Raw genomic sequence first — 26,438 nt, 5'->3', positions numbered from 1 at the left:
AATCGTTTCTAGTCACCTCTCCTCCTTCCATGCTTTTTCATCTTTGAACTTATATGGTGATCCAGCTACACTTTCATATTACCACGACGACCGGCAAAACAGTTCATCTTTCAATCACCCACGTGGGTATAACCAATGAGGAGATGGAACGTGGGTACCTGCTTCTATAAACCAATGAGGAGATGTTCAATAAATCTGACCTGAACTTGTCTTTTCCTACTAGCACTGACTTCACTGAGAACTACTTTATGAAGGAAAACGTACTTACTCTGCCTGTGATATGTGGTTGTCTCACCTAGCTACCTTAAGGTGAATTCAACAATTGTTATTCTCCCTGGATAAGAGTGTGTGAAATGTAATGGGATTTCAGTTCCCTTAATCGGGAAAAGGTCTGGCCACAATGAGAGCAGTGGTAGGGCTTCTCTCCTGTGTGTATCCTCTCGTGCTCTTTTAGGTTCCATAACCGGGCAAAACTCTTCCCACACTGGGAACATTGGAAGTGCTTTTCCCCGGTGTGTGTTTTCTCATGCTCTTTGAGATGGCATGACCGAATAAAGCTCTTTCCACACTGAGAGCAGTGGTAAGGCTTATCTCCAGAGTGAATTATCTTATGTAAATTCAGGTTCCCTAACTGGGTAAAACGCTTTCCACATTGGGAGCATTGGAATGGCCTTTCTCCTCTGTGTGTAGAGTGAATTCTCTCGTGTATTTTCACGCCCCATAACTCAGTAAAACTCTTTCCACACTGAGAGCAATGGAAGGTCTTCCTTCCTTCTTTGTGTATTCCTTGGTGCCTAATTAGGGTCCTTAACCTGGTAAAACTCTTTCCACACTGGGAACATTGGAAAGGTTTTTCTCCTGTGTGCGTCCACTCATGTGATTTCAGGTGTGCCAACAGGGTAAAACTATTTCCACACTGGGAGCATTGAAAAGGCTTTTCTCCTGTGTGTGTCCTCTCATGCCTTTTGAGGGCCTGTGATCGTGAAAAACTCATTACACAATAGGAGCATTGGTAAGGCTTCTCTCCAGAGTGAATTCTTTCATGCATTTTCAGGCTGTCTAACCGGCTAAAACGCTTTCCACACTGGGAACATTGGAAAGGCTTTTCTCCTGTGTGTGTCCTCTCGTGCTCTTTTAGGTTGTGTAACTTGGTAAATCTCCTTCCACAGTGGGAGCAGCAGTGTCGTCCTACTGGTTTGGCAGTCTCTAGGTCTGGTTCCCCTGAAGGACTCTTGCCTAAGTCTGTTTCCCCTGAAGGTCTCCTCCCTGGGTCTGGTTCCCCTGAAGGCCTCTTCCCTGGGTCTGGTTCCCCTGAAGGACTCTTGTCAGATGGAGAGTCTGGTCTCTCTCCTGTCAAAGACAGAGTATTTCGTTAAACGGAGACCTGAATGAAACCGCTACATGATAAAACAATTTTCAGAACATTTCCGTAATAAAAAATAAAATAACATTAATGAGCAGGTTGAAAGAGACAGTTGTATGGATGCATATACATCCTTCTTTGTGTACACTTGACAGTTGAAAACGCTTCATGTGCTACTCATGTTGCTAGTCGTGTTGATTGTCATGTTGATAGTCGTGTTGCTAGTCGTGTTGATAGTCGTGTTGATTGTCGTGTTGCTAGTCGTGTTGCTAGTCGTGTTGCTCGTCGTGTTGCTCGTCGTGTTGCTAGTCGTGTTGCTAGTCGTGTTGCTAGTCGTGTTGCTAGTCGTGATGCTAATCGTGTTGCTAGTCGTGTTGCTAGTCGTGTTGCTAGTCATGTTGCTAGTCATGTTGCTAGTCATGTTGCTAGTCATGTTGCTAGTCATGTTGCTAGTCATGTTGCTAGTCATGTTGCTAGTCATGTTGCTAGTCATGTTGCTAGTCATTTTGCTAGTCATGTTGATAGTCATGATGCTAGTCATGTTGATAGTCATGATGCTAGTCATGTTGATAGTCATGTTGATAGTCATGATGCTAGTCATGATGCTAGTCATGTTGCTAGTCATTTTACTAGTCATGTTGATTGTCATGATGATAGTCATGTTGATAGTCATGTTGAGTAATGTTGATAGTCATGATGCTTGTCATGATGTTAGTCATGTTGCTAGTCATGTTTGTCATGATGCTAGTCATGTTGCTAGTCGTGTTGCTAGTCGTGTTGCTAGTCGTGTTGATAGTCGTGTTGCTAGTCGTGTTGCTAGTCGTGTTGCTAGTCGTGTTGATGGTCGTGTTGATGGTCGTGTTGATGGTCGTGTTGATAGTCGTGTTGATGGTCGTGTTGCTGGTCGTGTTGCTGGTCGTGTTGCTGGTCGTGTTGCTAATCGTGTTGCTAATCGTGTTGCTAGTCACGTTGATAGTCGCGTTGCTAGTCTTGTTGCTTGTCGTGTTGATAGTCGCGAAATGCTTGTAGCGAAATGCTTGTGTTCCTAGCTCCATCAGTGCAGTAGAATCTAACGATTCACAACAACACAAACTAATATAAAAGTTAAATCATGGAATTCAGGAATATATAAATATTAGGACGAGCAATGTCAGAAGTGGCATTGACTAAAATAGAATTCAGTATATACATATGTAGTGAGTAAAACAGTATGCAAAAATTAGTAAAGTGACCAGTGATTCCATGTCTATGTATAAATAGGGCAGCAGCCTCTAAAGTTCAGGGTTGAGTAACCGGATGGTCGCCGGCTAGTGATGGCTATTTAACAGTCTGATAGACTGGAGATTGAAAAACAGCTTCTGTATCTCTGTCACGCCTTGGTCTTAGTATTTTGTGTTTTAGTTCATTAGTTGGTCAGGCCAGGGTGTGACATGGGTTTATGTTATTGTGTTATCGTATTGGGGTTTTTGTAGGCATTGGGATTGTGGTTGATTAGGGGTGTGTTTAGTTTAGGTTTGGCTGCCTGAGGCGGTTCTCAATCAGAGTCAGGTGATTCTTGTTGTCTCTGATGGGGAACCGTATTTAGGTAGCCTGGGTTTCACTGTGTATTTCGTGGGTGATTGTTCCTGTCTCTGTGTAGTTTCACCAGATAGGTTTCACGTTCCGTTTTGTTGTTTTGTATTTTGTATCAGTTATTTTCATGTACCGCGATTCATTCATTAAAAACATGAGTAACCACCACGCTGCATTTCGGTCCGACTTTCTTGCGACAAACGAAGAACGCCGTTACAATCTCAGTCCCAGCTTTGATGCACCTGTCATCTGCTTCTGGATGAGAACGGGGTGAACAGGCCGTGGCTCGGGTGGTTTATGTCCTTGATGATCTTAATAACCTCTCCCTCAACAAAACAAAAGGAGATGATCGTGGACTTCAGGAAACAGCAGAGGGAACACCCCCGCCATCCACATTGCCGGGACAGCAGTGAAGAAGGTGGAAAGTTAAGTTCCTCGGCGTACACATCACGGACAAACAGAAATGGTCCACCCACACAGAGTGTGGTGAAGAAGGCAAAAGTGCCTCTTCAACCTCAGGAGGCCGAAGATATTTGGCTTGTCACCTAAAACCCGCAGAAACTTTTATAGATGCATTATTGAGAGCATCCTGTCGGGCTGTATCACCGCCTGGTACGGCAACTGCTCCGCCCACAACCGTAAGGCTCTCCAGAGGGTAGTGAGGTCTGCGCAATGCATCATCGGGGGTAAACAACCTTCCCTCCAGGACACCTACACCACCCGATGTCACAGGAAGGTCAAAAAGATAATCAAGGACAACAACCACCCGAGCCACTGCCTGTTCACCCCGCTATCATCCAGAAGGCGAAGTCAGTACAGGTGCATCAAAGCTGGGACCGAGAGTCTGAAAAACAGCTTCTATCTCAAGGCCATCAGACTGTTAAACAGCCATCACTAACAGAGGCTGCAGTCTACATACAGACTTGAAGTCATTGGCCACTTTAATAAATGAATCACTAGTCTCTTTAATAATGCCACTTTAATGTTTACATATCTTGCACTACTCATCTCATATGTGTATACTGTATTTTATACCATTTACTGCATCTTGCCTATGCTGCTCTGTCATTGCTCATCCATATATTTGTATGTATATATTCTTATTCCATTCCTTTACTTAGATTTGTGTGTATTAGGTAGTTATTGTGGAATTGTTAGATTACATGTTAGATATTGCAGCACTGTCGGAACTAGAAGCACAAACATTTCGCTACAATCAAAATAACATCTGCTAACCCTGTGTATGTGACCAATAACATCTGCTAACCTTGTGTAATGTGACCAACAACATCTGCTAACCCTGTGTAATGTGACCAACAACATCTGCTAACCCTGTGTAATGTGACCAACAACATCTGCTAACCCTGTGTAATGTGACCAACAACATCTGCTAACCATGTGTATGTGACCAACAACATCTGCTAACCCTGTGTAATGTGACCAATAACATCTGCTAACCCTGTGTAATGTGACCAACAACATCTGCTAACCCTGTGCATGTGACCAATAACATCTGCTAACCCTGTGTATGTGACCAATAACATCTGCTAACCCTGTGTATGTGACCATTAACATCTGCTAACCCTGTGTAATGTGACCAATAACATCTGCTAACCCTGTGTAATGTGACCAATAACATCTGCTAACCCTGTGTAATGTGACCAACAACATCTGCTAACCCTGTGTAATGTGACCAACAACATCTGCTAACCATGTGTATGTGACCAACAACATCTGCTAACCCTGTGTATGTGACCATTAACATCTGCTAACCATGTGTATGTGACCATTAACATCTGCTAACCATGTGTAATGTGACCATTAACATCTGCTTACCCTGTGTATGTGACCAATAACATTTGCTAACCCTGTGTATGTGACCATTAACATCTGCTAACCATGTGTATGTGACCATTAACATCTGCTTACCCTGTGTATGTGACCATTAACATCTGCTAACCATGTGTATGTGACCATTAACATCTGCTAACCATGTGTAATGTGACCATTAACATCTGCTTACCCTGTGTATGTGACCATTAACATCTGCTTACCCTGTGTATGTGACCATTAACATCTGCTTACCCTGTGTATGTGACCAATAACATTTGATGTGCTTCTGTATCATTAATCACACAGATGGTTGCTCGGTATTGGCGGACGCAGAAGAAACGGACGAATCCAATGGGGGACAAAAGGAGGATATTGCCTTCAGGGCCTGTTAGACTTTTTCTATTGTGTTATTGACTGCATGTTTGTTTATTCAACGTGTAACTTTGTGTTGCACTGCTTTGCTTTATCTTGGTCAGGTCATAGTTGTAAATCATCTGTTGCTCAAACACAGAATGTTTCAAACGGTTTGGAATAGGCCAGGGGACGATAGTATCGTGGCAAAACACCAAACGGATGTTACTTTTTTTTTTAGGAAAAGAGCCCAAATAATGGCTATAGCACACAATATTTTACAAAGAGAAGGTTTTTTAAAGGACCGAAGAGTTTAGTCAGCTTCGTGTTTTAATTTTTACCATGGATTTTTTTAATTTTTTTTATTGCGATAAGCCCTAGTTTGGAAGCACTACATCACGCCAGCGTTACCATGGGATTCAAAGCTGAACATGTCATTACTCATTATTACCTCACGAAAGTGACAAACTGATACCTTTTCCTTTTTTGTCAAAAACAACTTTATGTCGAAGGAGCGCCTTTGGTTTGACGGCCTGTAAATGCGCACACAAACAGAAAAATAATATATAGAAATAATAAAATGTTGTGATATATATATATATATATATATATATATATATATATATATATATATATATATATATATATATGTAAATATACAGTATCATTCAAGGGTTTTTATTTATACAATTTTCTACATTGTAGAATAATAGTGAAGACGTCAAATCTATGAAATAACACGTATGGAATCATGCAGTAACCAACAAAAAAAAAAAAGTGTTAAACAAATCAAAATATATTTTATATTTGAGATTCAAAGTAGCCACCGTTTGCCTTGACAGCTTTGCACACTCTTGGCATTCTCTCAACCAGCTTCATGAGGTAGTCACCTGGAATGCATTTAAATTAACTGGTGTGCCTTGTTAAAAAGTTCATTTGTGGAATTTCTTTCCTTCTTAATGTTTGAGTCAATCAGTTGTGTTGTGACACGGTAAGGGTGGTACACAGAAGATGGCCCTATTTTGTAAAAGACCAAGTCCACATTATGGCAATATTTGCTCAAATAAGCAAAGAGAATCAGCATCATTACTTTACGACATGAGGGTTAGTCAATGTGTACAATTTCAAGAACTTCTTCCAAATGCAGTCGCAAAACATATCAAGCGCTATGATGAAACTGTCTCTCACGAGAACCGCCACAGTAAAGGAAGACCCAGAGTTACCTCTACTGCAGAGCATAAGTTCATTAGAGTTACCTCTACTGCAGAGGATAAGTTCATTAGAGTTACCTCTAGTGCAGAGGATAAGTTCATTAGAGTTACCTCTACTGCAGAGGATAAGTTCATTAGAGTTACCTCTAGTGCAGAGGATAAGTTCATTAGTTACCTCTACTGCAGAGGATAAGTTCATTAGAGTTACCTCTACTGCAGAGGATAAGTTCATTAGAGTTACCTCTGCTGCAGAGGATAAGTTCATTAGAGTTACCTCTACTGCAGAGGATAAGGTCATTAGAGTTACCTCTACTGCAGAGGATAAGTTCATTAGAGTTACCTCTACTGCAGAGGATAAGTTCATTAGTTACCTCTACTGCAGAGGATAAGTTCATTAGAGTTACCTCTACTGCAGAGGATAAGTTCATTAGTTACCTCTACTGCAGAGGATAAGTTCATTAGAGTTACCTCTAGTGCAGAGGATAAGTTCATTAGAGTTACCTCTACTGCAGAGGATAAGTTCATTAGAGTTACCTCTACTGCAGAGGATAAGTTCATTAGAGTTACCTCTACTGCAGAGGATAAGTTCATTAGTTACCTCTACTGCAGAGGATAAGTTCATTAGTTACCTCTAGTGCAGAGGATAAGTTCATTAGAGTTACCTCTAGTGCAGAGGATAAGTTCATTAGAGTTACCTCTAGTGCAGAGGATAAGTTCATTAGAGTTACCTCTACTGCAGAGGATAAGTTCATTAGAGTTACCTCTACTGCAGAGGATAAGTTCATTAGAGTTACCTCTACTGCAGAGGATAAGTTCATTAGAGTTACCTCTACTGCAGAGGATAAGTTCATTAGAGTTACCTCTACTGCAGAGGATAAGTTCATGAGAGTTACCTCTACTGCAGAGGATAAGTTCATTAGAGTTACCTCTAGTGCAGAGGATAAGTTAAATAGAGTTACCTCTACTGCAGAGGATAAGTTCATTAGAGTTACCTCCTAGTGCAGAGTATAAGTTAAATAGAGTTACCTCTAGTGCAGAGGATAAGTTCATTAGAGTTACCTCTAGTGCAGAGAATAAGTTCATTAGAGTTACCTCTACTGCAGAGGATAAGTTCATTAGTTACCTCTAGTGCAGAGGATAAGTTCATTAGAGTTACCTCTAGTGCAGAGGATAAGTTCATTAGAGTTACCTCCACTGCAGAGGATAAGTTCATTAGAGTTCCAGCCTCCGATTGAAATCCAAATACATGTTTCACAGAGTTCAAGTAACAGACACATCTCAACATCAACTGTTCAGAGGAGACATGCATGAATCACTGCAAAGAAACCACTACTAAAGGACACCAATAATAAGAAGAGACTTGCTTGGGCCAAGAAACACGAGCAATGGACATGAGACCGGTGGAAATCTGTCCTTGGGTCTGATGAGTCCCATTTTTTAGTTTTTTGATTCCAACCACTGTGAGGTGCAGAGTCGGTGAAAGGATGATCTCTGCATGTGTAGTTCTCACTGTAAAGCATGGAGGTGGTGTGATGGTGTGGGGGTTCTTCGCTGGTGACACTGTGATTTATTTACAATTCAAGGCACACTTAACCAGCATGGCTACCACAATATTCTGCAGTGACACGCCATCCCATTTGGTTTGTGCTTAGCGGAACTAGATGACCTGGCCTCCACAATGACCCGACCTTTACCCAAATAAAATGGTATGGACCGCAGAGTGATGGAAAAGCAGCCAAGAAGTGCTCAGCACGTGGGAACTCCTTCAAGGCTGTTGGAAAAGCATTCCAGGTGACTACCTCAGGAAGCTGGTTGAGAGAATGCAAAACTGTCATCGGGGCAAAGGCTGGCTACTTTGAAGAATCTCAAAGATATTTTCATTTGATTAACAGTTTTTAGGTTACTACATGATTCCACGTGTTATTTCATCGTTTTGATGTCTTTACTATTATTCTACAATGTAGAATAACTAACAGAACTCTGTTCTACCGTGGTGGAAATATACCAGTCTATCTTCCTGTCAACTAACAGAACTCTGTTGGTTGTCCTGGTAACAGATACCAGTCCATCTTCCTGTCAACTAACAGAACTCTGTTGGTTGTCCTGGTAACAGATACCAGTGGGAAGATCTATTTTATTTGTTCAAACTACAGCACTTACTTTGGTGAGTCAAATCTGATCCTTTCTTCTCTTCTACTAACTTTTATAAGTTATATTCTCCAATAATCTATGTCCAGGTATGTGCACATCCTCATCTTAGACTTGTCCTCTGCTTTTAACTGCATTCAGCCTCACCTTGTCTTTGACTAACACCCAACCGACAGGTGATCCCAGCAGTACCTTGTGGGTGCTGTACTTCCTGTATGTCAAGTTCAACAACACACGTCCCTTCCTCTGTGTCGGGGGCTTCAGAGCCTCTATGATACATGGGACGAAGGCCAAGCACATCAGAGGACCCCACACAGAACCTTTTCCTAGGTTTTGAGCCGCTGACCTACTGAAGGAGATATAAGGTCCCACTGTTCAGCAAGAATAGGAGCAGGGCAAGTTTCAATCTGGCAGCCATCAGGCTGCTGAACAGTGGGACAGAGAGGCCAATCAGGCTGCTGAACAGTGGGACAGAGAGGCCAATCAGGCTGCTGAACAGTGGGACAGAGAGAGGCCCATCACGCCGCTGAACAGTGGGACAGATGAGGGCCCATCAGGCTGCTGAACAGTGGGACAGAGAGAGGCCCATCAGGCTGCTGAACAGTGGGACAGAGAGAGGCCCATCACGCCGCTGAACAGTGGGACAGATGAGGGCCCATCAGGCTGCTGAACAGTGGGACAGATGAGGGCCCATCAGGCTGCTGAACAGTGGGACAGAGGAGGGCCAATCAGGCTGCTGAACAGTGGGACAGAAGAAAGCCCAATGCCACTGAACAGTAGGACAGAGAGAGGCCCAATGCCACTGAACAGTAGGACAGAAGAAGGCCCAATGCACGGTCAGACAGCAGGCCAAAGACATGTGACTTGTGTACTAACTTTACAGTTTTCCATACTGAATGTTTTCTAGTGTATTGTGTTTGTGTACCTAAATGAATTTCCATGTAAAATGGACAATAAAGAATATTGTATCATATCATTAATTTAAAAGTAAAAAAATGCATGTACCAATCACAGATAATCCTTTGATGTTTCCTACAGTACTGAACAACATATTTGTGTGCAGTACTTCATTTGAATGCCCCTTTAAAAATCACACATTGGTTCAACAACTGCCTGAGTTTGCGCCCTGTTTTAAAGACCATACTCACTGGTGTTAATCAGGTCTTCAGTCTCCTCCCCAATTTCTTTCACTCCCAAAATGTCCTCCTTTTTTATTGAGGGAGCCTCCTCTTCCACTCCAGACGGTTCTTTCTCTTCTCCCACTGTAACAGCCTCCTCCTCTTTCAATATGATGTCCTCCTCTTCCACTGTGACAGCCTCTACCCCCTCCTCCACTCCAAACGGGTCTTTCTCTTCTCCCACTGTAACATCCTCCTTTTTAATACTGAAATCTTCTTTCTCTTCCTTCACTGTAACTTCCTCTTTAATTCTGAAAGCTTCTACCTCCTCCTCTTCCACTGTTACATACTCTATTCCCTCTTCCTCTTTCATTCCACATGGTTCTTTCTCTTCTTTCACTGTAACATCCTCCTTTTTAATACTGAAATCGTCTTTCTCTCCTTTCACTGTAACATCCTCCTCTTCTTCCACGATAATGTTCAGCCCCAGAGCTTCTTTCTCCGTCCAGCAGACCTCCGCTTCTTTAGCAGAGGGGGAGTAGTTTAGCAAGCTCATGGTCAGGGATGTTAGCTAGCTAGCATTAGTGACTAGCCTAGTCTCAGCTCAGTATCAATCTTAACAATGTAGTACATTTAACAAGCATATTACGTTTACATTGTGTTAAAAACACAGATTAATATACAAATTATCAAAGGAGTTTCAATGCGTCGGTTTATTGTTGGCTTGTAAGCTACCGAGGTGGCTGACTTAGTTGCCATTTTGTTTTTAGGAAGAGTCCCGTCCACTAGATTATGCGTCACGTACAAAAAAATAAACTGGAAGACTCACATCGCCATCTGCTGACTGGAGTTGGTAAAGCAGTTATTCACGACATTTATTCTGGCAAATAATAATAATATCAAAATGAGCAAATACATTTCAAATGAGCAAATACATTTTCTCTAACCCCTTACAGCCAATACTTTCCTCATCACAAGATAAGATAATTACTTTTTCATCCCAATGGGGAAATGTTCTGCTCTGTGTATGTACAAACATATCATCAAACATACAAAGGACATCAAGACAACTTCAGACAATAAATATGAGAATAAAAGATGAGCTTCTACTTCCAACAAATTTATTGTAAAAAGCCTTTACATTTCTTATAAAAAAATAAGTTGTTCCTTGTTGTTTTATTGTTAGATTAAAGAAAGATGTAGACCTACTCAATAACATTAATAACTATTTTAGTGGTGACTTAAATCTATAGCCTGTAGTACAGTGAGTAGTCGAGATAGCTCATTTAGAAACATATGTAGCCTGCAGTACAGTGAGTAGTCTAGATAGCTCATTTAGAAACATCTGTAGCCTGTAGTACAGTGAGTAGTCTAGATAGCTCATTTAGAAACATCTGTAGCCTATAGTACGGTGAGTAGTCTAGATCACTGATGTGATCATCCTGTCTGGGTTGGCGCCCCCCCCCCCCCGTGGCGGAGATAAATTTGATTTGATTTGAAGAACGTTGTGGCAGGAAGCTTGCAAGCCAGATGGGAGCATTTTCCTCATGGAAGTTATCACATTATTTTGAATTGGTAAAAAAAAAGGAGAAAAATATATTAATAACATGCAAACTGTGCCTCGGGGCTATGCGGCCTGTCAACTGCTAAGAACTCAACTTCAAATATTAAGAAGCACCTTCAGGCCAAAACCAGCTCCACAAGATTGGTGGAGAAATGCTTAGAATAACCATGTTTCTGCTCAAAAACAACAAAAGCTAGATTTTTATTCGGCTAAACCTGTCACCCGGAGAGAACTAAATGAACATGCATGCGTCTTTGGTGATTGTAATTCATTCATTTGATTACTTGCCATTTGTTTCAGTGGATTATGTTTAGGATTTAACTGACCGTTTGCGTTCGTTGTCAGCAGGTAATTGTAATGTTCATGTCGGCCTCAAATCAAATCAAATGTATTTATATAGCCCTTCGTACATCAGCTGATATCTCAAACTGCTGTACAGAAACCCAGCCTAAAACCCCAAACAGCAAGCAATGCAGGTGTAGAAGCACGGTGGCTAGGAAAAACTCCCTAGAAAGGAGGATAGATTTAAAAGGATTTGATTTGATTTTGTTTTGGCCTCGTTGTGACTTAATATCCTGTATTTAGTGGTTTAATGTGTTTAATGTTTCACTGCATTCGGAAACGATTCAGACCCCTTCCTGCACATTTAGTCTCCTCTTTCATTCCGAAATATACATTTTCATGTTGACAGTCATCGGGGCGAACTGAGACAAGAATTCCCGCCCTGGCATTTTATCTACACCAGCCCGCATCACTGCGTACAGCCAACTCACCCGCCCAGGTACTTCAGGTATTCAATTGAATGTCAAATATAAATATTCTTTATCCAACCAGCTCTTTCTAAGGTACCGCCCCAAAGAGAATTTGTAGCCACCCCCTTACAATCTTGTGTCAACTTTCACCATGGCTTTTGCCCAATATGTAATGAGTGATATTATGATATGAATATTCATGATTGACGTCATCTATAATATTAAACACAAGGCGGAAATGTTTTGTACCAAAATAACACCCATCTATTTTGAAAATCAACACATCACTCTAGAATTAACTAATGCATATTTGACAATAGTGTAAAGATATAACATTTCACGATTTGACCTAAATTCTTCGTGTCGGCTTTCTTTCCTGACTGGCGAGTTTGTTTACATCATCATCTAATCAAACATCAACAATGTCCACGAAGGGGACCACCTACTGTGGTGACAGTGTTATCTTCTCTCTCGTCGTGTCGTTGCTGTGGCACGAGATGTCCATTTTGACAAACACGTGGGACAACTTTTTCTCTGTCCTCGTGGAGTTGCCATGGCGTTTAATCACCAACGATTAACGACACTGCTTGTAATGACGACACTGCTTGTAATGACTATATGCTGTCTTCTTATACATGTACCACCTAATAGGATGTTGTTTTATTTGGTGTATGTGTGAGTTAAGTTTTGTTTTGGCCTCTAAATTGGCCATCCCATTCAACAGTGCAATGACTGTCATTGTTTGTATTGCTGTCTTTTTTATTTTATTTTTTTATTGGAAAATAATAAACATAGTATTAAAAGAAAATAAAAAACTATATGTCCATTTTGAAAAACACGTGGGCCAACCTTTTCTCTCTTGTCATGTAGTTACTGTGAAAGGTAAACCTCTTCATTAATTCAGGCCTGGGCCTACAGACTACTGGCCATGCCACCTTTTTAATGTTTTATGTTTTACCTGCGTAACTTCAATATATATATGTGTACATGTGTTATTGGAGACCCCCCTGGATTTGAACACAATATCCCAGAAACCCCAGATCTCATTGGTCGGTGCTGCTGGGATGACGTGGCATCAACAAAAACTCTTGAGATTTTGTGGCTGTGGTAACGAGCGACAACCCAACAGAGTCGACAAGATTGAATATAACTTGATTCCATTTTAGAACAACAGAACATTCTGAAAGTATTCACACCCTTTCTCCACATTGTGTTAATTTACAGCCTTATTTTAATTATACATTTTCCCCACCAATCTACACACAACAATATCCTATGACAAAGCGAAAAAAGATTTTTCTACATTTTTTGCAATTTTTTTTTTTTAAATACCTTATTTACACAAGTATTCAGACCCTTTGCTATGAGACTCGAAATTGAGCTCAGGTGCATCCTGTTTCCATTGATCATCCTTGAGATGTTTCTACAACTTGATTGAAGTCCACCTGTGGTAAATTAAATTTATTGGACATGATTTGGGAAGACACACCTGTCTATATAAGGTCCCACAGCTGACAGTGCATGTCAGAGCAAAAACCAAGCCATGAGGTCAAAGGAATTGTCAATAGAGCTCTGAGACTGGTTCTTCGACACAATCCTATGGCACCATCCCTACAGTGAACCAGGGTGGTGGCACCTTCCCTACGGTGAAGCATGGTGGTGGCACCATCCCTAAGGTGAAGCATGGTGGTGGCACCATCCCTAAGGTGAAGCATGGTGGTGGCACCATCCCTAAGGTGAAGCATGGTGGTGGCACCATCCCTAAGGTGAAGCATGGTGGTGGCACCATCCCTAAGGTGAAGCATGGTGGTGGCACCACCACTACGGTGAAGCATGGTGGTGGCACCACCACTACGGTGAAGCATGGTGGTGGCACCATCACTACGGTGAAGCATGGTGGTGGCACCATCACTAGTGAAGCATGGTGGTGGCACCATCACTACGGTGAAGCATGGTGATGGCACCATCACTACGGTGAAGCATGGTGGTGGCACCATCACTACGGTGAAGCATGGTGGTGGCACCATCACTACGGTGAAGCATGGTGGTGGCACCATCCCTACATTGAAGCATGGTGGTGGCACCATCCCTACATTGAAGCATGGTGGTGGCACCATCCCTACGGTGAAGCATGGTGGTGGCAGCATCATGCAATGCAGATGTTGTTCAGCGGCAGGAACTAAGAGACTAGTCAGGATCGAGGGAATGATGAACGGCGCAAAGTACAGAGACATCCTTGATGAAAACCTGCTCCATAGTGGTCAGGACCTCAGACGGAGGTGAACTCGATCGAACATCTCTGCAGAGACCTGAAAATAGCTGTGCAGCGACGCTGCCCATACAACATACCTGACACAGAGCTTGAGCGGCTCTGCAGAGAAGAATGGGAGAAACTCCACAAATACAGGTGTGCCAAGCTTGTAGTGTCATACCCAAGAAGACTCGAGGCTGTAATCGCCCACAAAGGTGCTTCAACAAAGTACTGAGTAAAGGGTCTGAATACTTATGTAAATATAGTAGTAATTTTTTTTAATACATTTGCAACATTTTCTAAACATCTGTTTTTGCTTTGTCATTATGGGGTATTGTGTGTGGATTGATGAGGGGGAAAAAACAATTTAATCAATTTTAGAATATCAATTTTTTAAAAATGTAATGTAGAATATCAAGCTCTAACGTAACAAAATACATTGTAATTCTCATAGTTATATTGTAATAAGACAATATTCACGTTGTCGGCCAGCAGGGTAGTTAATGTTAACAACGTCGAGGTAGCTAGCTAGTTAACTACATGATTGACAATAGCCACCGTGAATTTCCCTGCCTGGTACAAGGTAGCAATATGACGATAGCTTTAGTACATTAGCTATCATGCAGTGTGAAATAATACATTTCGACTATCATCGCTCTGCATTCATAGAAAATAACCTTGGCATGCTTTTCAATCCTTTGCCCTTCTGACTCCAAGCTATACTAGTTACCTAATGACATTACTGGGATGGTTCTACACTAGTTACCTAATAACATTACTAGGAGGTTCTATACTAGTTACCTAATGACATTACTGGGATGGTTCTACACTAGTTACCTAATAACATTACTAGGAGGTTCTATACTAGTTACCTAATGACATTACTGGGATGGTTCTATACTAGTTACCTAATAACATTACTGGGATGGCTCTATACTAGTTACCGAATGACATTACTGGGATGGTTCTATACTAGTTACCTAATAACATTACTGGGATGGTTCTACACTAGTTACCTAATAACATTACTAGGAGGTTCTATACTAGTTACCTAATAACATTACTGGGATGGTTCTACACTAGTTACCTAATAACATTACTAGGAGGTTCTATACTAGTTACCTAATGACATTACTGGGATGGTTCTATACTAGTTACCTAATAACATTACTGGGATGGTTCTATTTACCTAATAACATTACTAGGAGGTTCTATACTAGTTACCTAATGATATTACTAGGAGGTTCTATACTAGTTACCTAATAACAGTACTGGGAGGGCCCCTTGGTTCTATGAAGATGTTGTGTATGGATTGTAGAAGTGTCATACCCAACTCTTCTGCATGACAATCATTACTGGTTATACATAAAAGACTGTGTGGTGAATATTACAATACAATCCTAGTAACAGCCATGTGCACTGTTGTTTTCTTCTGTAGGATTTCAGTTTTGAAGAGAGCCGCAGACCGCCCAGGGGCACAGGCAGGGACGCAGAGAGAATTGGACAGGAAGACTTATCCAACAAAGCAGGATCAGTGAGTTAGTCTCACCTTGTGCTTAGGTTGTTATTTGATGTTTTTAGAAGCTTTTAAAAAATGGTCTGATTGACTCAATAACCAAGTTTAGATTTCCTAATGAGACAGAAATGTCATAGTTATTTCTGGTTCTTTATCAAAGTTAGATGGCTTGTCCTTGTTGATCCTGCCTTGCAGTACACTCCTCTCAATATTATTATGTACATTATGGATAAATACTGTTAGAATAGGGATTTTTTTCTATATTTTTTTTACACGTAGATGTGACCAAATATTCCCTTAAAGCCGCACTCTGTAAGAAACATATGTAACTCAAATGTAAACAATAGATGATTTGTAGTGCTTGAAGAAGGAGGTCCACTCAGTCACACAGACACACACATAGAAAACCCAGAGCCAGAGTTTTTAAAGGACCATTGAATCACAGAGAGCGTACAAATTGAAACTGTCACACAGACAAACCCATAGAAAACCCAGAGCCAGAGTTTGTAAAGGACCATTTAATCACAGAGAGCGTACAAATTGAAACTGTCACACAGAAACTTTGTCACACAGACAAACCACATAGAAAACCCAGAGCCAGAGTTTGTAAAGGACCATTTAATCACAGAGAGCGTACAAATTGAAACTGTCACACAGACAAACCCATAGAAGAGCCAGAGTTTGTAAAGGACCATTGAATCACAGAGAGCGTACAAATTGAAACTGTCGCGCTCGCTATTAAAACTGCTATACTTCATTTTTTCAATTCATGTCTTTAGATTAAAAGACTTAACACGTGTTGTTGAATAGGCATTTTTAAAAGGCCCAGTGCAGAGTCAGAAACGTGTGTTGTTGAATAGGCGTTTTTAAAGGCCCAGTGCAGAGTCAGAAACGTGTGTTGTTGAATAGGCGTTTTTAAAAGGCCCAGTGCAGAGTCAGAAACGTGTGTTGTTGAATAGGCGTTTTTAAAAGGCCCAGTGCAGAGTCAGAAACGTGTGTTGTTGAATAGGCGTTTTTAAAAGGCCCAGTGCAGAGTCAGAAACGTGTGTTGTTGAACAGGTGTTTTTAAAAGGCCCAGTGCAGAGTCAGAAACGTGTGTTGTTGAACAGGCGTTTTTAAAGGCCCAGTGCAGAGTCAGAAACGTGTGTTGTTGAACAGGCGTTTTTAAAGGCCCAGTGCAGAGTCAGAAAGGTGTGTTGTTGAATAGGCGTTTTTAAAGGCCCAGTGCAGAGTCAGAAACGTGTGTTGTTGAATTTTAAAAGGCCCAGGCAGAGTCAGAAACGTTTTGTTGAACAGGTGTTTTAAAAGCCCAGTGCAGAGTCAGAAACGTGTGTTGTTGAATAGGCGTTTTTAAAAGCCCAGTGCAGAGTCAGAAACGTGTGTTGTTGAATAGGCGTTTTTAAAAGCCCAGTGCAGAGTCAGAAACGTGTGTTGTTGAATAGGCGTTTTAAAGGCCCAGTGCAGAGTCAGAAACGTGTGTTGTTGAACAGGCGTTTTAAAGGCCCAGTGCAGAGTCAGAAACGTGTGTTGTTGAATAGGCGTTTTTAAAGGCCCAGTGCAGAGTCAGAAACGTGTGTTGTTGAATAGGCGTTTTAAAGGCCCAGTGCAGAGTCAGAAACGTGTGTTGTTGAATAGGCGTTTTTAAAAGCCCAGTGCAGAGTCAGAAACGTGTGTTGTTGAACAGGCGTTTTAAAAGGCCCAGTGCAGAGTCAGAAACGTGTGTTGTTGAATAGGCGTTTTAAAGGCCCAGTGCAGAGTCAGAAACGTGTGTTGTTGAATTTGCGTTTTTAAAAGGCCCAGTGCAGAGTCAGAAACGTGTGTTGTTGAATAGGCGTTTTTAAAGGCCCAGTGCAGAGTCAGAAACGTGTGTTGTTGAATAGGCGTTTTAAAGGCCCAGTGCAGAGTCAGAAACGTGTGTTGTTGAATAGGCGTTTTTAAAAGCCCAGTGCAGAGTCAGAAACGTGTGTTGTTGAACAGGCGTTTTAAAAGGCCCAGTGCAGAGTCAGAAACGTGTGTTGTTGAATAGGCGTTTTTAAAAGCCCAGTGCCCAATAGTGCAGAGTCAGAAACGTGTGTTGTTGAACAGGCGTTTTAAAGGCCCAGTGCAGAGTCAGAAACGTGTGTTGTTGAATAGGCGTTTTAAAAGCCCAGTGCAGAGTCAGAAACGTGTGTTGTTGAACAGGCGTTTTAAAGGCCCAGTGCAGAGTCAGAAAGGTGTGTTGTTGAATAGGTGTTTTTAAAAGGCCCAGTGCAGAGTCAGAAACGTGTGTTGTTGAATAGGCGTTTTAAAGGCCCAGTGCAGAGTCAGAAACGTGTGTTGTTGAATAGGCGTTTTTAAAAGGCCCAGTGCAGAGTCAGAAACGTGTGTTGTTGAATAGGCGTTTTTTAAAGGCCCAGTGCAGAGTCAGAAACGTGTGTTGTTGAATAGGCGTTTTAAAGGCCCAGTGCAGAGTCAGAAACGTGTGTTGTTGAATAGGCGTTTTTAAAAGCCCAGTGCAGAGTCAGAAACGTGTGTTGTTGAACAGGCGTTTTAAAAGGCCCAGTGCAGAGTCAGAAACGTGTGTTGTTTTTTAAAAGAATAGAGTCAGTTTTGTTGAATAGGCGTTTTAAAGGCCCAGTGCAGAGTCAGAAACGTGTGTTGTTGAACAGGCGTTTTAAAGGCCCAGTGCAGAGTCAGAAACGTGTGTTGTTGAATAGGCGTTTTAAAGGCCCAGTGCAGAGTCAGAAACGTGTGTTGTTGAATAGAAAAGCCCAGTGCAGAGTCAGAAACGTGTGTTGTTGAACAGGCGTTTTAAAGGCCCAGTGCAGAGTCAGAAAGGTGTGTTGTTGAATAGGTGTTTTTAAAAGGCCCAGTGCAGAGTCAGAAACGGGTGTTGTTGAATAGGCGTTTTTAAAAGCCCAGTGCAGAGTCAGAAACGTGTGTTGTTGAATAGGCGTTTTAAAAGGCCCAGTGCAGAGTCAGAAACGTGTGTTGAATTGAAGAGTCAGAAACGCGTTTTTAAAGGCCCAGTGCAGAGTCAGAAACGTGTGTTGTTGAACAGGTGTTTTTAAAGGCCCAGTGCAGAGTCAGAAACGTGTGTTGTTGAACAGGCGTTTTAAAAGGCCCAGTGCAGAGTCAGAAACGTGTGTTGTTGAATAGGCGTTTTTAAAAGCCCAGTGCAGAGTCAGAAACGTGTGTTGTTGAATAGGCGTTTTAAAGAAGAGTCAGAAACGTGTGTTGTTGAACAGGCGTTTTAAAAGGCCCAGTGCAGAGTCAGAAACGTGTGTTGTTGAATAGGCGTTTTAAAGGCCCAGTGCAGAGTCAGAAACGTGTGTTGTTGAATAGGCGTTTTTAAAAGGCCCAGTGCAGAGTCAGAAACGTGTGTTGTTGAATAGGCGTTTTTAAAGGCCCAGTGCAGAGTCAGAAACGTGTGTTGTTGAATAGGCGTTTTAAAGGCCCAGTGCAGAGTCAGAAACGTGTGTTGTTGAATAGGCGTTTTTAAAAGCCCAGTGCAGAGTCAGAAACGTGTGTTGTTGAACAGAGTCAGAGTCAAAACGTGTGTTGTTGAATAGGCGTTTTTAGGCGTTTTTGAAAGGCGTTTTAAAGGCCCAGTGCAGAGTCAGAAACGTGTGTTGTTGAACAGGCGTTTTAAAGAACAGAGTCAGAAACGTTTGTTGAATAGGCGTTTTAAAGGCCCAGTGCAGAGTCAGAAACGTGTGTTGTTGAATAGGCGTTTTAAAAGCCCAGTGCAGAGTCAGAAACGTGTGTTGTTGAACAGGCGTTTTTAAAGGCCCAGTGCAGAGTCAGAAACGTGTGTTGTTGAATAGGCGTTTTAAAAGGCCCAGTGCAGAGTCAGAAACGTGTGTTGTTGAACAGGCGTTTTTAAAGGCCCAGTGCAGAGTCAGAAAGGTGTGTTGTTGAATAGGTGTTTTTAAAAGGCCCAGTGCAGAGTCAGCGTGTGTTGTTGAATAGGCGTTTTAAAGGCCCAGTGCAGAGTCAGAAACGTGTGTTGTTGAATAGGCGTTTTTAAAGGCCCAGTGCAGAGTCAGAAACGTGTGTTGTTGAATAGGCGTTTTTAAAGAAGAGTCAGAAACGTGTGTTGTTGAATAGGCGTTTTAAAGGCCCAGTGCAGAGTCAGAAACGTGTGTTGTTGAATAGGCGTTTTTAAAAGCCCAGTGCAGAGTCAGAAACGTGTGTTGTTGAACAGGCGTTTTAAAAGGCCCAGTGCAGAGTCAGAAACGTGTGTTGTTGAATAGGCGTTTTTAAAAGCCCAGTGCAGAGTCAGAAACGTGTGTTGTTGAATAGGCGTTTTAAAGGCCCAGTGCAGAGTCAGAAACGTGTGTTGTTGAACAGGCGTTTTAAAGGCCCAGTGCAGAGTCAGAAACGTGTGTTGTTGAATAGGCGTTTTAAAGGCCCAGTGCAGAGTCAGAAACGTGTGTTGTTGAATAGGCGTTTTAAAAGCCCAGTGCAGAGTCAGAAACGTGTGTTGTTGAACAGGCGTTTTAAAGGCCCAGTGCAGAGTCAGAAAGGTGTGTTGTTGAATAGGTGTTTTTAAAAGGCCCAGTGCAGAGTCAGAAACGGGTGTTGTTGAATAGGCGTTTTTAAAAGCCCAGTGCAGAGTCAGAAACGTGTGTTGTTGAATAGGCGTTTTAAAAGGCCCAGTGCAGAGTCAGAAACGTGTTGTTGAATAGGCGTTTTAAAAGGCCCAGTGCAGAGTCAGAAACGTGTGTTGTTGAACAGGCGTTTTTAAAGGCCCAGTGCAGAGTCAGAAACGTGTGTTGTTGAACAGGTGTTTTTAAAGGCCCAGTGCAGAGTCAGAAACGTGTGTTGTTGAACAGGCGTTTTTAAAGGCCCAATGCAGAGTCAGAAACGTGTGTTGTTGAATAGGCGTTTTAAAGGCCCAGTGCCGAGTCAGAAACGTGTGTTGTTGAACAGGCGTTTTTAAAAGGCCCAGTGCAGAGTCAGAAACGTGTGTTGTTGAACAGGCGTTTTAAAAGGCCCAGTGCAGAGTCAGAAACGTGTGTTGTTGAACAGGCGTTTTTAAAGGCCCAGTGCAGAGTCAGAAACGTGTGTTGTTGAACAGGCGTTTTAAAGGCCCAGTGCAGAGTCAGAAACGTGTGTTGTTGAACAGGCGTTTTTAAAAGGCCCAGTGCAGAGTCAGAAACGTGTGTTGTTGAACAGGCGTTTTTAAAGGCCCAGTGCAGAGTCAGAAACGTGTGTTGTTGAACAGGCGTTTTAAAGGCCCAGTGCAGAGTCAGAAACGTGTGTTGTTGAACAGGCGTTTTAAAGGCCCAGTGCAGAGTCAGAAACGGGTGTTGTTGAACAGGCGTTTTAAAAGGCCCAGTGCAGAGTCAGAAACGTGTGTTGTTGAACATGTCCACACTGAGGTTGGAATAATACTGTGGAAATGATAATCATGTCCATTCAGTGTCAGAGCTGTTTCAAAAGACCGCCTGACATTTCAGCCTGTTTCGGAAGGATGACACGTCGGAAGGATGACGCGTCGGAAGGATGACGTGTCGGAAGGATGACGCGTCGGAAGGATGACGCGTCGGAAGGATGTGACACGTCGGAAGGATGACACGTCGGAAGGATGTGACATGTTGGAAGGATGACGCGTCGGAAGGATGTGACACATCGGAAGGATGACGCGTCGGAAGGATGACGCGTCGGAAGGATGACACGTTGGCGTTCTCGATATTATCATCATCAGGCAGGTAATTAGTTATCAAATCAATATGAAAAACCTCTCTGTCAATAAGAGCGAGTTCAGTTGTTCCCTCTCCACTCAGTACCATCACAATTCTTGCTTGAGAAGTTATTTTGGTTTTGACCATTTGAAATTGAAAAACATTACAGTAAGGTACCTAATTATTACAGTAAGGGACCTAATTATTACAGTAAGGGACCTAATTATTACAGTAAGGTAAATAAACATTACAGTAAGGTACCTAAATATTACAGTAAGATACCTTAATATTACCCAGAAATGATTTGATATCGAGATGTTTTTAAAAACAGGCTGCATTGGACCTTTAGAGCTAGAATCTTTAGTTTGACCGAAAATTATAGCTTAAACTATGTTTTGAGGCTTATACAATGTTTGTTTACATTTACATTGTTTACAAAACATTGTTGCAAATCAAGCGTGTATTTTGGAATCTGAGTATGACAGTTGAACTAAGCTCATGAGGCATTTTATCAGTTATGTTCATCAAGAATCAATGAGTATGTATCATTAATTTAGAAGTTTTTAAAAAAAGTAGGCAGCAACTAAGGATTCTAGCATCGAACCAAGTTGATTTTACGTGACATGAACAAAAACACTAATTCTCAGTCAAAAACTTAAGGCAGAACACAGCTTCTTCATTCTCTCATGTGCTTTCAGGCACCATAACCGGGTAAAACTCTTTCCACACCGGGAACAGTGGTATGGCTTCTCTCCAGTGTGTGTCCTCTCGTGCTCTTTTAGGCTCCCTAACTGGGTAAAACTCTTTCCACAATGAGAGCACAATGGTTTTTCACCTGTGTGTATTTTTTCATGCGCTTTCAAATGACAACGCTGGATAAATCTCTTTCCACACTGAGAGCATTTGAAAGGCCTCTCTACAGAGTGTGTTCTCTCATGTTTTTTCAGGTCCCATTGTGATAAAAACATGTTTTCACACTGGGAGCATTGATACGGCTTCTCTACAGCGTGTGATCTTTTATGCCTTTTTAAGTTCCCTAAATGGGTAAAACTCTTTCCACACAGGGAGCAATAGTAAGGCTTCACTCCTGTGTGTGTCCTCTCGTGCTCTTTCAGTTGCCCTGGCCAGCTAAAACTCTTGCCACACTGGGAACAGAGGTATGGCTTCTCCCCTGTGTGTGTTCTCTTATGTGATTTCAGGGCTCCCGATGAAACATATCTATTTTCACACTGGGAGCAGTGGTAGGGCTTCTCCCCTGTATGTGTCATTTCATGCATTTTCAGTTTCCTTAACTGGATAAAACCTTTCCCACATTGGGAGCAGTAATAAGACTTCTCCCCTGTGTGCGTTCTCTTGTGTTCTTTCAGGTGGCTTAGCCGGATAAAACTCTTTCCACACTGGGAGCAGTGATGAGGTTTTTCCCCTGTGTGTGTCCTCACATGTTCTTTTAGGTTCCAAAACCTTGTAAAACTCTTTCCACACTGGGAACATTGGTAGGGCTTTTCTCCTGTGTGTGTAATCTCATGGTTTTTAAGGCTCCCTAACTTGGTAAAACTCTTTCCACATTGGGAAGAGTGGCGTCGTCTTGCTGGTTTGGACGTCTCTGGTTCTTCTGAAAGACGCTTTTCGCTGTCAGAGTGAGAGTCTTGTCTCTCTCCTGCCAAAGACAAATAAATAGAGCATTTAGTTAAATACTGAACTGAAGACCTAAAACAAACCTGAATGATACTTGGGGTTTAATTCAGACTCGGTCTCTCAAAATCCTGAGTTCAGTTTGAAGAACATTCTAGAACATCCTGGTTGGGTTCTGGAATGCGTGGCTATATTTGAAATTAACGGACTTCTTTTTCAAATAATTGTAAACACACAGCCCAATGTTAAGGTGTGAAAGGTTCACTGTAGCTAGCGTAATCTGTCCGTTCACAATTCACCTGTGGGAAGGAACATGGCTGCTCTCAAACACCAGACAACAGAAAGAGTTGGCCACTACTATCCAAGAGACTGTGCGTGAGGAAATTACCTCTGCCCTCGACTTTTGGATAACATGAACAAAGGCAAATCAGCTGGATCGGACGGTATTCCCACTGAGGTCTATTTAAAAATGTTGGAATCAACATTTAGACTTTGGTACTTTCTTTGGTTTCAGACCCCTAGGGAAGGGGTATTACGGGGGGGGGTCTAGGTGGGGAGGGAAACATGGTTTCTGGCTGTGGAGGGAGGATGAGGGCGGGTGGGGACCGAGGGGGTAATGGGTTGGTGGGGAGGGAAACATGGTTTCTGGCTGGGGAGGGAGGATGAGGGCGGGTAGGGGACTGAGGGGGTAATGGGTTGGTGGGGAGGGAAACATGGTTTCTGACTGTGGAGGGAGGATGAGGGCGGGTGGGGACTGAGGGGGTAATGGGTTGGTGGGGAGGGAAACATGGTTTCTGGCTGTGGAGGGAGGATAGGGGCGGGTGGGGACTGAGGGGGTAATGGGTTGGTGGGGAGGGAGGGAGGGAAACATGGTTTCTGACTGTGGAGGGAGGATGATGGCGGGTGGGGACTTGAGGGGGGAAATGGGTTGGTTATCTTTTTATGCAACTCTTTAATTGTTCTTTTGTTTTCTGTAAAAACTCAGTCAGATTGTCTGTTTGTAACAACAACAAAAAAGAAACAGTCATAATAATATTAATAATGTAGAGTTTCAACTCTAATCTTGTTCTCATGGAATGTCATTATGTCATAATCAGAGCTCTGTAATAATAGATAATGTCATGGTTACGGGCTGAGCAGAGCTCTATAATAATAGATCATGTCATGTTTTTAGGCTGAGCAGAGCTCTATAATAATAGATAATGTCATGTTTACTGAGCAGAGCTCTATAATAATAGATAATGTCATGTTTATAGGCTGAACAGAGCTCTATGATAATAGATAATGTCATGTTTATAGGCTGAGCAGAGCTCTATAATAATAGATAATGTCATGGTTATAGGCTGAGCAGAGCTCTATAATAATAGATAATGTCATGTTTTTTAGGCTGAGCAGAGCTCTATAATAATAGATAATGTCATGTTTTAGTTTAATAATAGATAATGTCATGTATTTAGGCTGAGCAGAGCTCTATAATAATAGATAATGTCATGTTTACAGGCTAACAGAGCTCTATAATAATAGATAATGTCATGTTTTTAAAGCAGTCTATAATAATATTAATAATGTCTTCAGGCTGAGCAGAGCTCTATAATAATAGATAATGTCATGTTTATAGGCTGAGCAGAGCTCTATAATAATAGATAATGTCATGTTATAGGCTGATCAGAGCTCTATAATAATAGATCATGTCTTGTTTATAGGCTGAGCAGAGCTCTATAATAATAGATAATGTCATGGTTATAGGCTGTCATAATAATAGATAATGTCATGTTTTTAGGCTGAGCAGAGCTCAATAATAATAGATAATGTCATGTTTACAGGCTGAACAGAGCTCTATAATAATAGATAATGTCATGTTTATAGGCTGAGCAGAGCTCTATAATAATAGATAATGTCATGTTTTTAGGCTGAGCAGAGCTCAATAATAATAGATAATGTCATGTTTATAGGCTGAGCAGAGCTCTATAATAATAGATAATGTGATGTTTATAGGCTGAGCAGAGCTCTATAATAATAGATAATGCCATGTTTATAGGCTGAACAGAGCTCTATAATAATATATATTGATGACTAATGTCATTGGATGCATTTGATCCATTGTCTACGTTTTGTTAGCGGCCCACTGTTTAATGGGACACATCTTACATTGTAGCTTTAATAATTCCCACAGTAGAGAACGTATTGAAGTATCGAACTTCAGTGGAATGCCCCTTTATAACCACACATTGATTTGCGCCCCTGTTGTTAAGATAGTACTCACTGGTGTTTATCAGATCTCCATTCTCAATGGTGTTAATCAGATCTCCATTATTCTCTTCTTCCACCTCTATAACTGTGACAGTAATCTCATCCTCCTCCTCTTTCACTTTTTCAACTGCATCCTCCTCTTCTTTCACTGTAACGTCCTCCTCTTTCACTCCGAACGCGTCTTCCTCTTCTTCAACAGTAACATCCACCTCTTTCACTGAAACGTCTTCCTCTTTCACTGTAACAGCTTCACCCTCTACTTCCTTTTTAACCGTGACAGCCTCCTCTTCCTTCTCCCCTTTCACGGGAGCTTCTTTCTCCGTCCAGCAGTCATCCTCTTCTTTAGCAGGTGGGGTGTAGGATAGTGAACTCATGGTCGGGAACGTTAGACTAGCTTAGTGCTAACTAAAACAGCTAGCTAGCTGACAACGTAAATATTAAAGTAACTAGTAAATTCGCAGACAGTGTGTTTAAAACACCGAGGTTAATACACACACAAACTGTCTAAATATTACCGGTTTTATGTTTGCTAGCGAACAACCGAGGTGGTTTAATCAGTAGCCTGTCGTCCTTGTTGAAGTGTCCCGTCCCGTCCACTAGATTATACGTCACGCAACGAGCATCAGCTGAAAGACTCCCATCGCCATCTGTTGACTGGAGTGGGTACCGCAGTTAATAAGGAAAATATTCACCACATTGGTTATACTGGCTAAAATATAAAATGAACTGATGTTTTCTCTTACTTCCGACAGGTAATACTTTCCTACACACATATATAGAAGCTGAATATAAAATACATATCAACTGAATAAATATAAACACAACGTGTAAAGTGTTGGTTCCGTGTTTCATGAGCTGAAATAAAAGATATCAGAAATGTTCCATACACACAAAAAGCTGAACATTTCTCCTTTGTTAACAACACGAAGGAGCTGATTGTGGACTTCAAGAGACAGCAGAGGGAGCATGCCTCCATCCACATCGACAGGACAGGAGACAGCAGAGGGAGCACGCCTCCATCCACATCGACAGGACAGGAGACAGCAGAGGGAGCACGCCTCCATCCACATCGACAGGACAGGAGACAGCAGAGGAGCACGCCTCCATCCACATCGACAGGACAGGAGACAGCAGAGGGAGCAGACAGGACAGAGACAGCAGAGGGAGCACGCCTCCATCCACATCGACAGGACAGGAGACAGCAGAGG

General features: G+C 42.0%; 1 protein-coding gene across 1 annotated transcript; it reads right to left on the bottom strand.

The window, feature by feature from the left end:
- Nucleotides 1-268: 268 nt before the first annotated feature.
- Nucleotides 269-25,792, bottom strand: LOC135537314 (zinc finger protein 271-like). The gene is made up of 4 exons (XM_064963522.1): nt 25,244-25,792; nt 21,997-23,005; nt 9,627-10,147; nt 269-1,350 (listed from the first exon to the last, which is right to left on the bottom strand). Exons 1-4 carry the CDS (start codon nt 25,602-25,604, stop codon nt 326-328), a joined length of 2,916 nt encoding a protein of 971 aa, XP_064819594.1. The 5' UTR covers nt 25,605-25,792; the 3' UTR covers nt 269-325.
- Between the last annotated feature and the right edge of the window lie 646 nt (nt 25,793-26,438).

This window comes from Oncorhynchus masou, unplaced genomic scaffold (genome assembly GCF_036934945.1).
Source record: "Oncorhynchus masou masou isolate Uvic2021 unplaced genomic scaffold, UVic_Omas_1.1 unplaced_scaffold_750, whole genome shotgun sequence".
Taxonomy (NCBI): Eukaryota; Metazoa; Chordata; class Actinopteri; order Salmoniformes; family Salmonidae; genus Oncorhynchus; species Oncorhynchus masou.
Note: the sequence above shows the minus strand (reverse complement) of the source record. Positions and strands in the feature narration are given on the sequence as shown.

What these genes read in the sequence shown, in the direction of transcription:
- LOC135537314 (XM_064963522.1), bottom strand. Translation starts at nt 25,604, where the DNA reads ATGAGTTCACTATCCTACACCCCACCTGCTAAAGAAGAGGATGACTGC. An exon ending in TGGAGATCTGATAAACACCA is followed by an intron (nt 23,006 to 25,243) that starts GTGAGTACTATC and finishes TGTCTTTGGCAG; the next exon opens with GAGAGAGACAAGACTCTCAC. An exon ending in TGAAGACCTGATTAACACCA is followed by an intron (nt 1,351 to 9,626) that starts GTGAGTATGGTC and finishes TGTCTTTGACAG; the next exon opens with GAGAGAGACCAGACTCTCCA.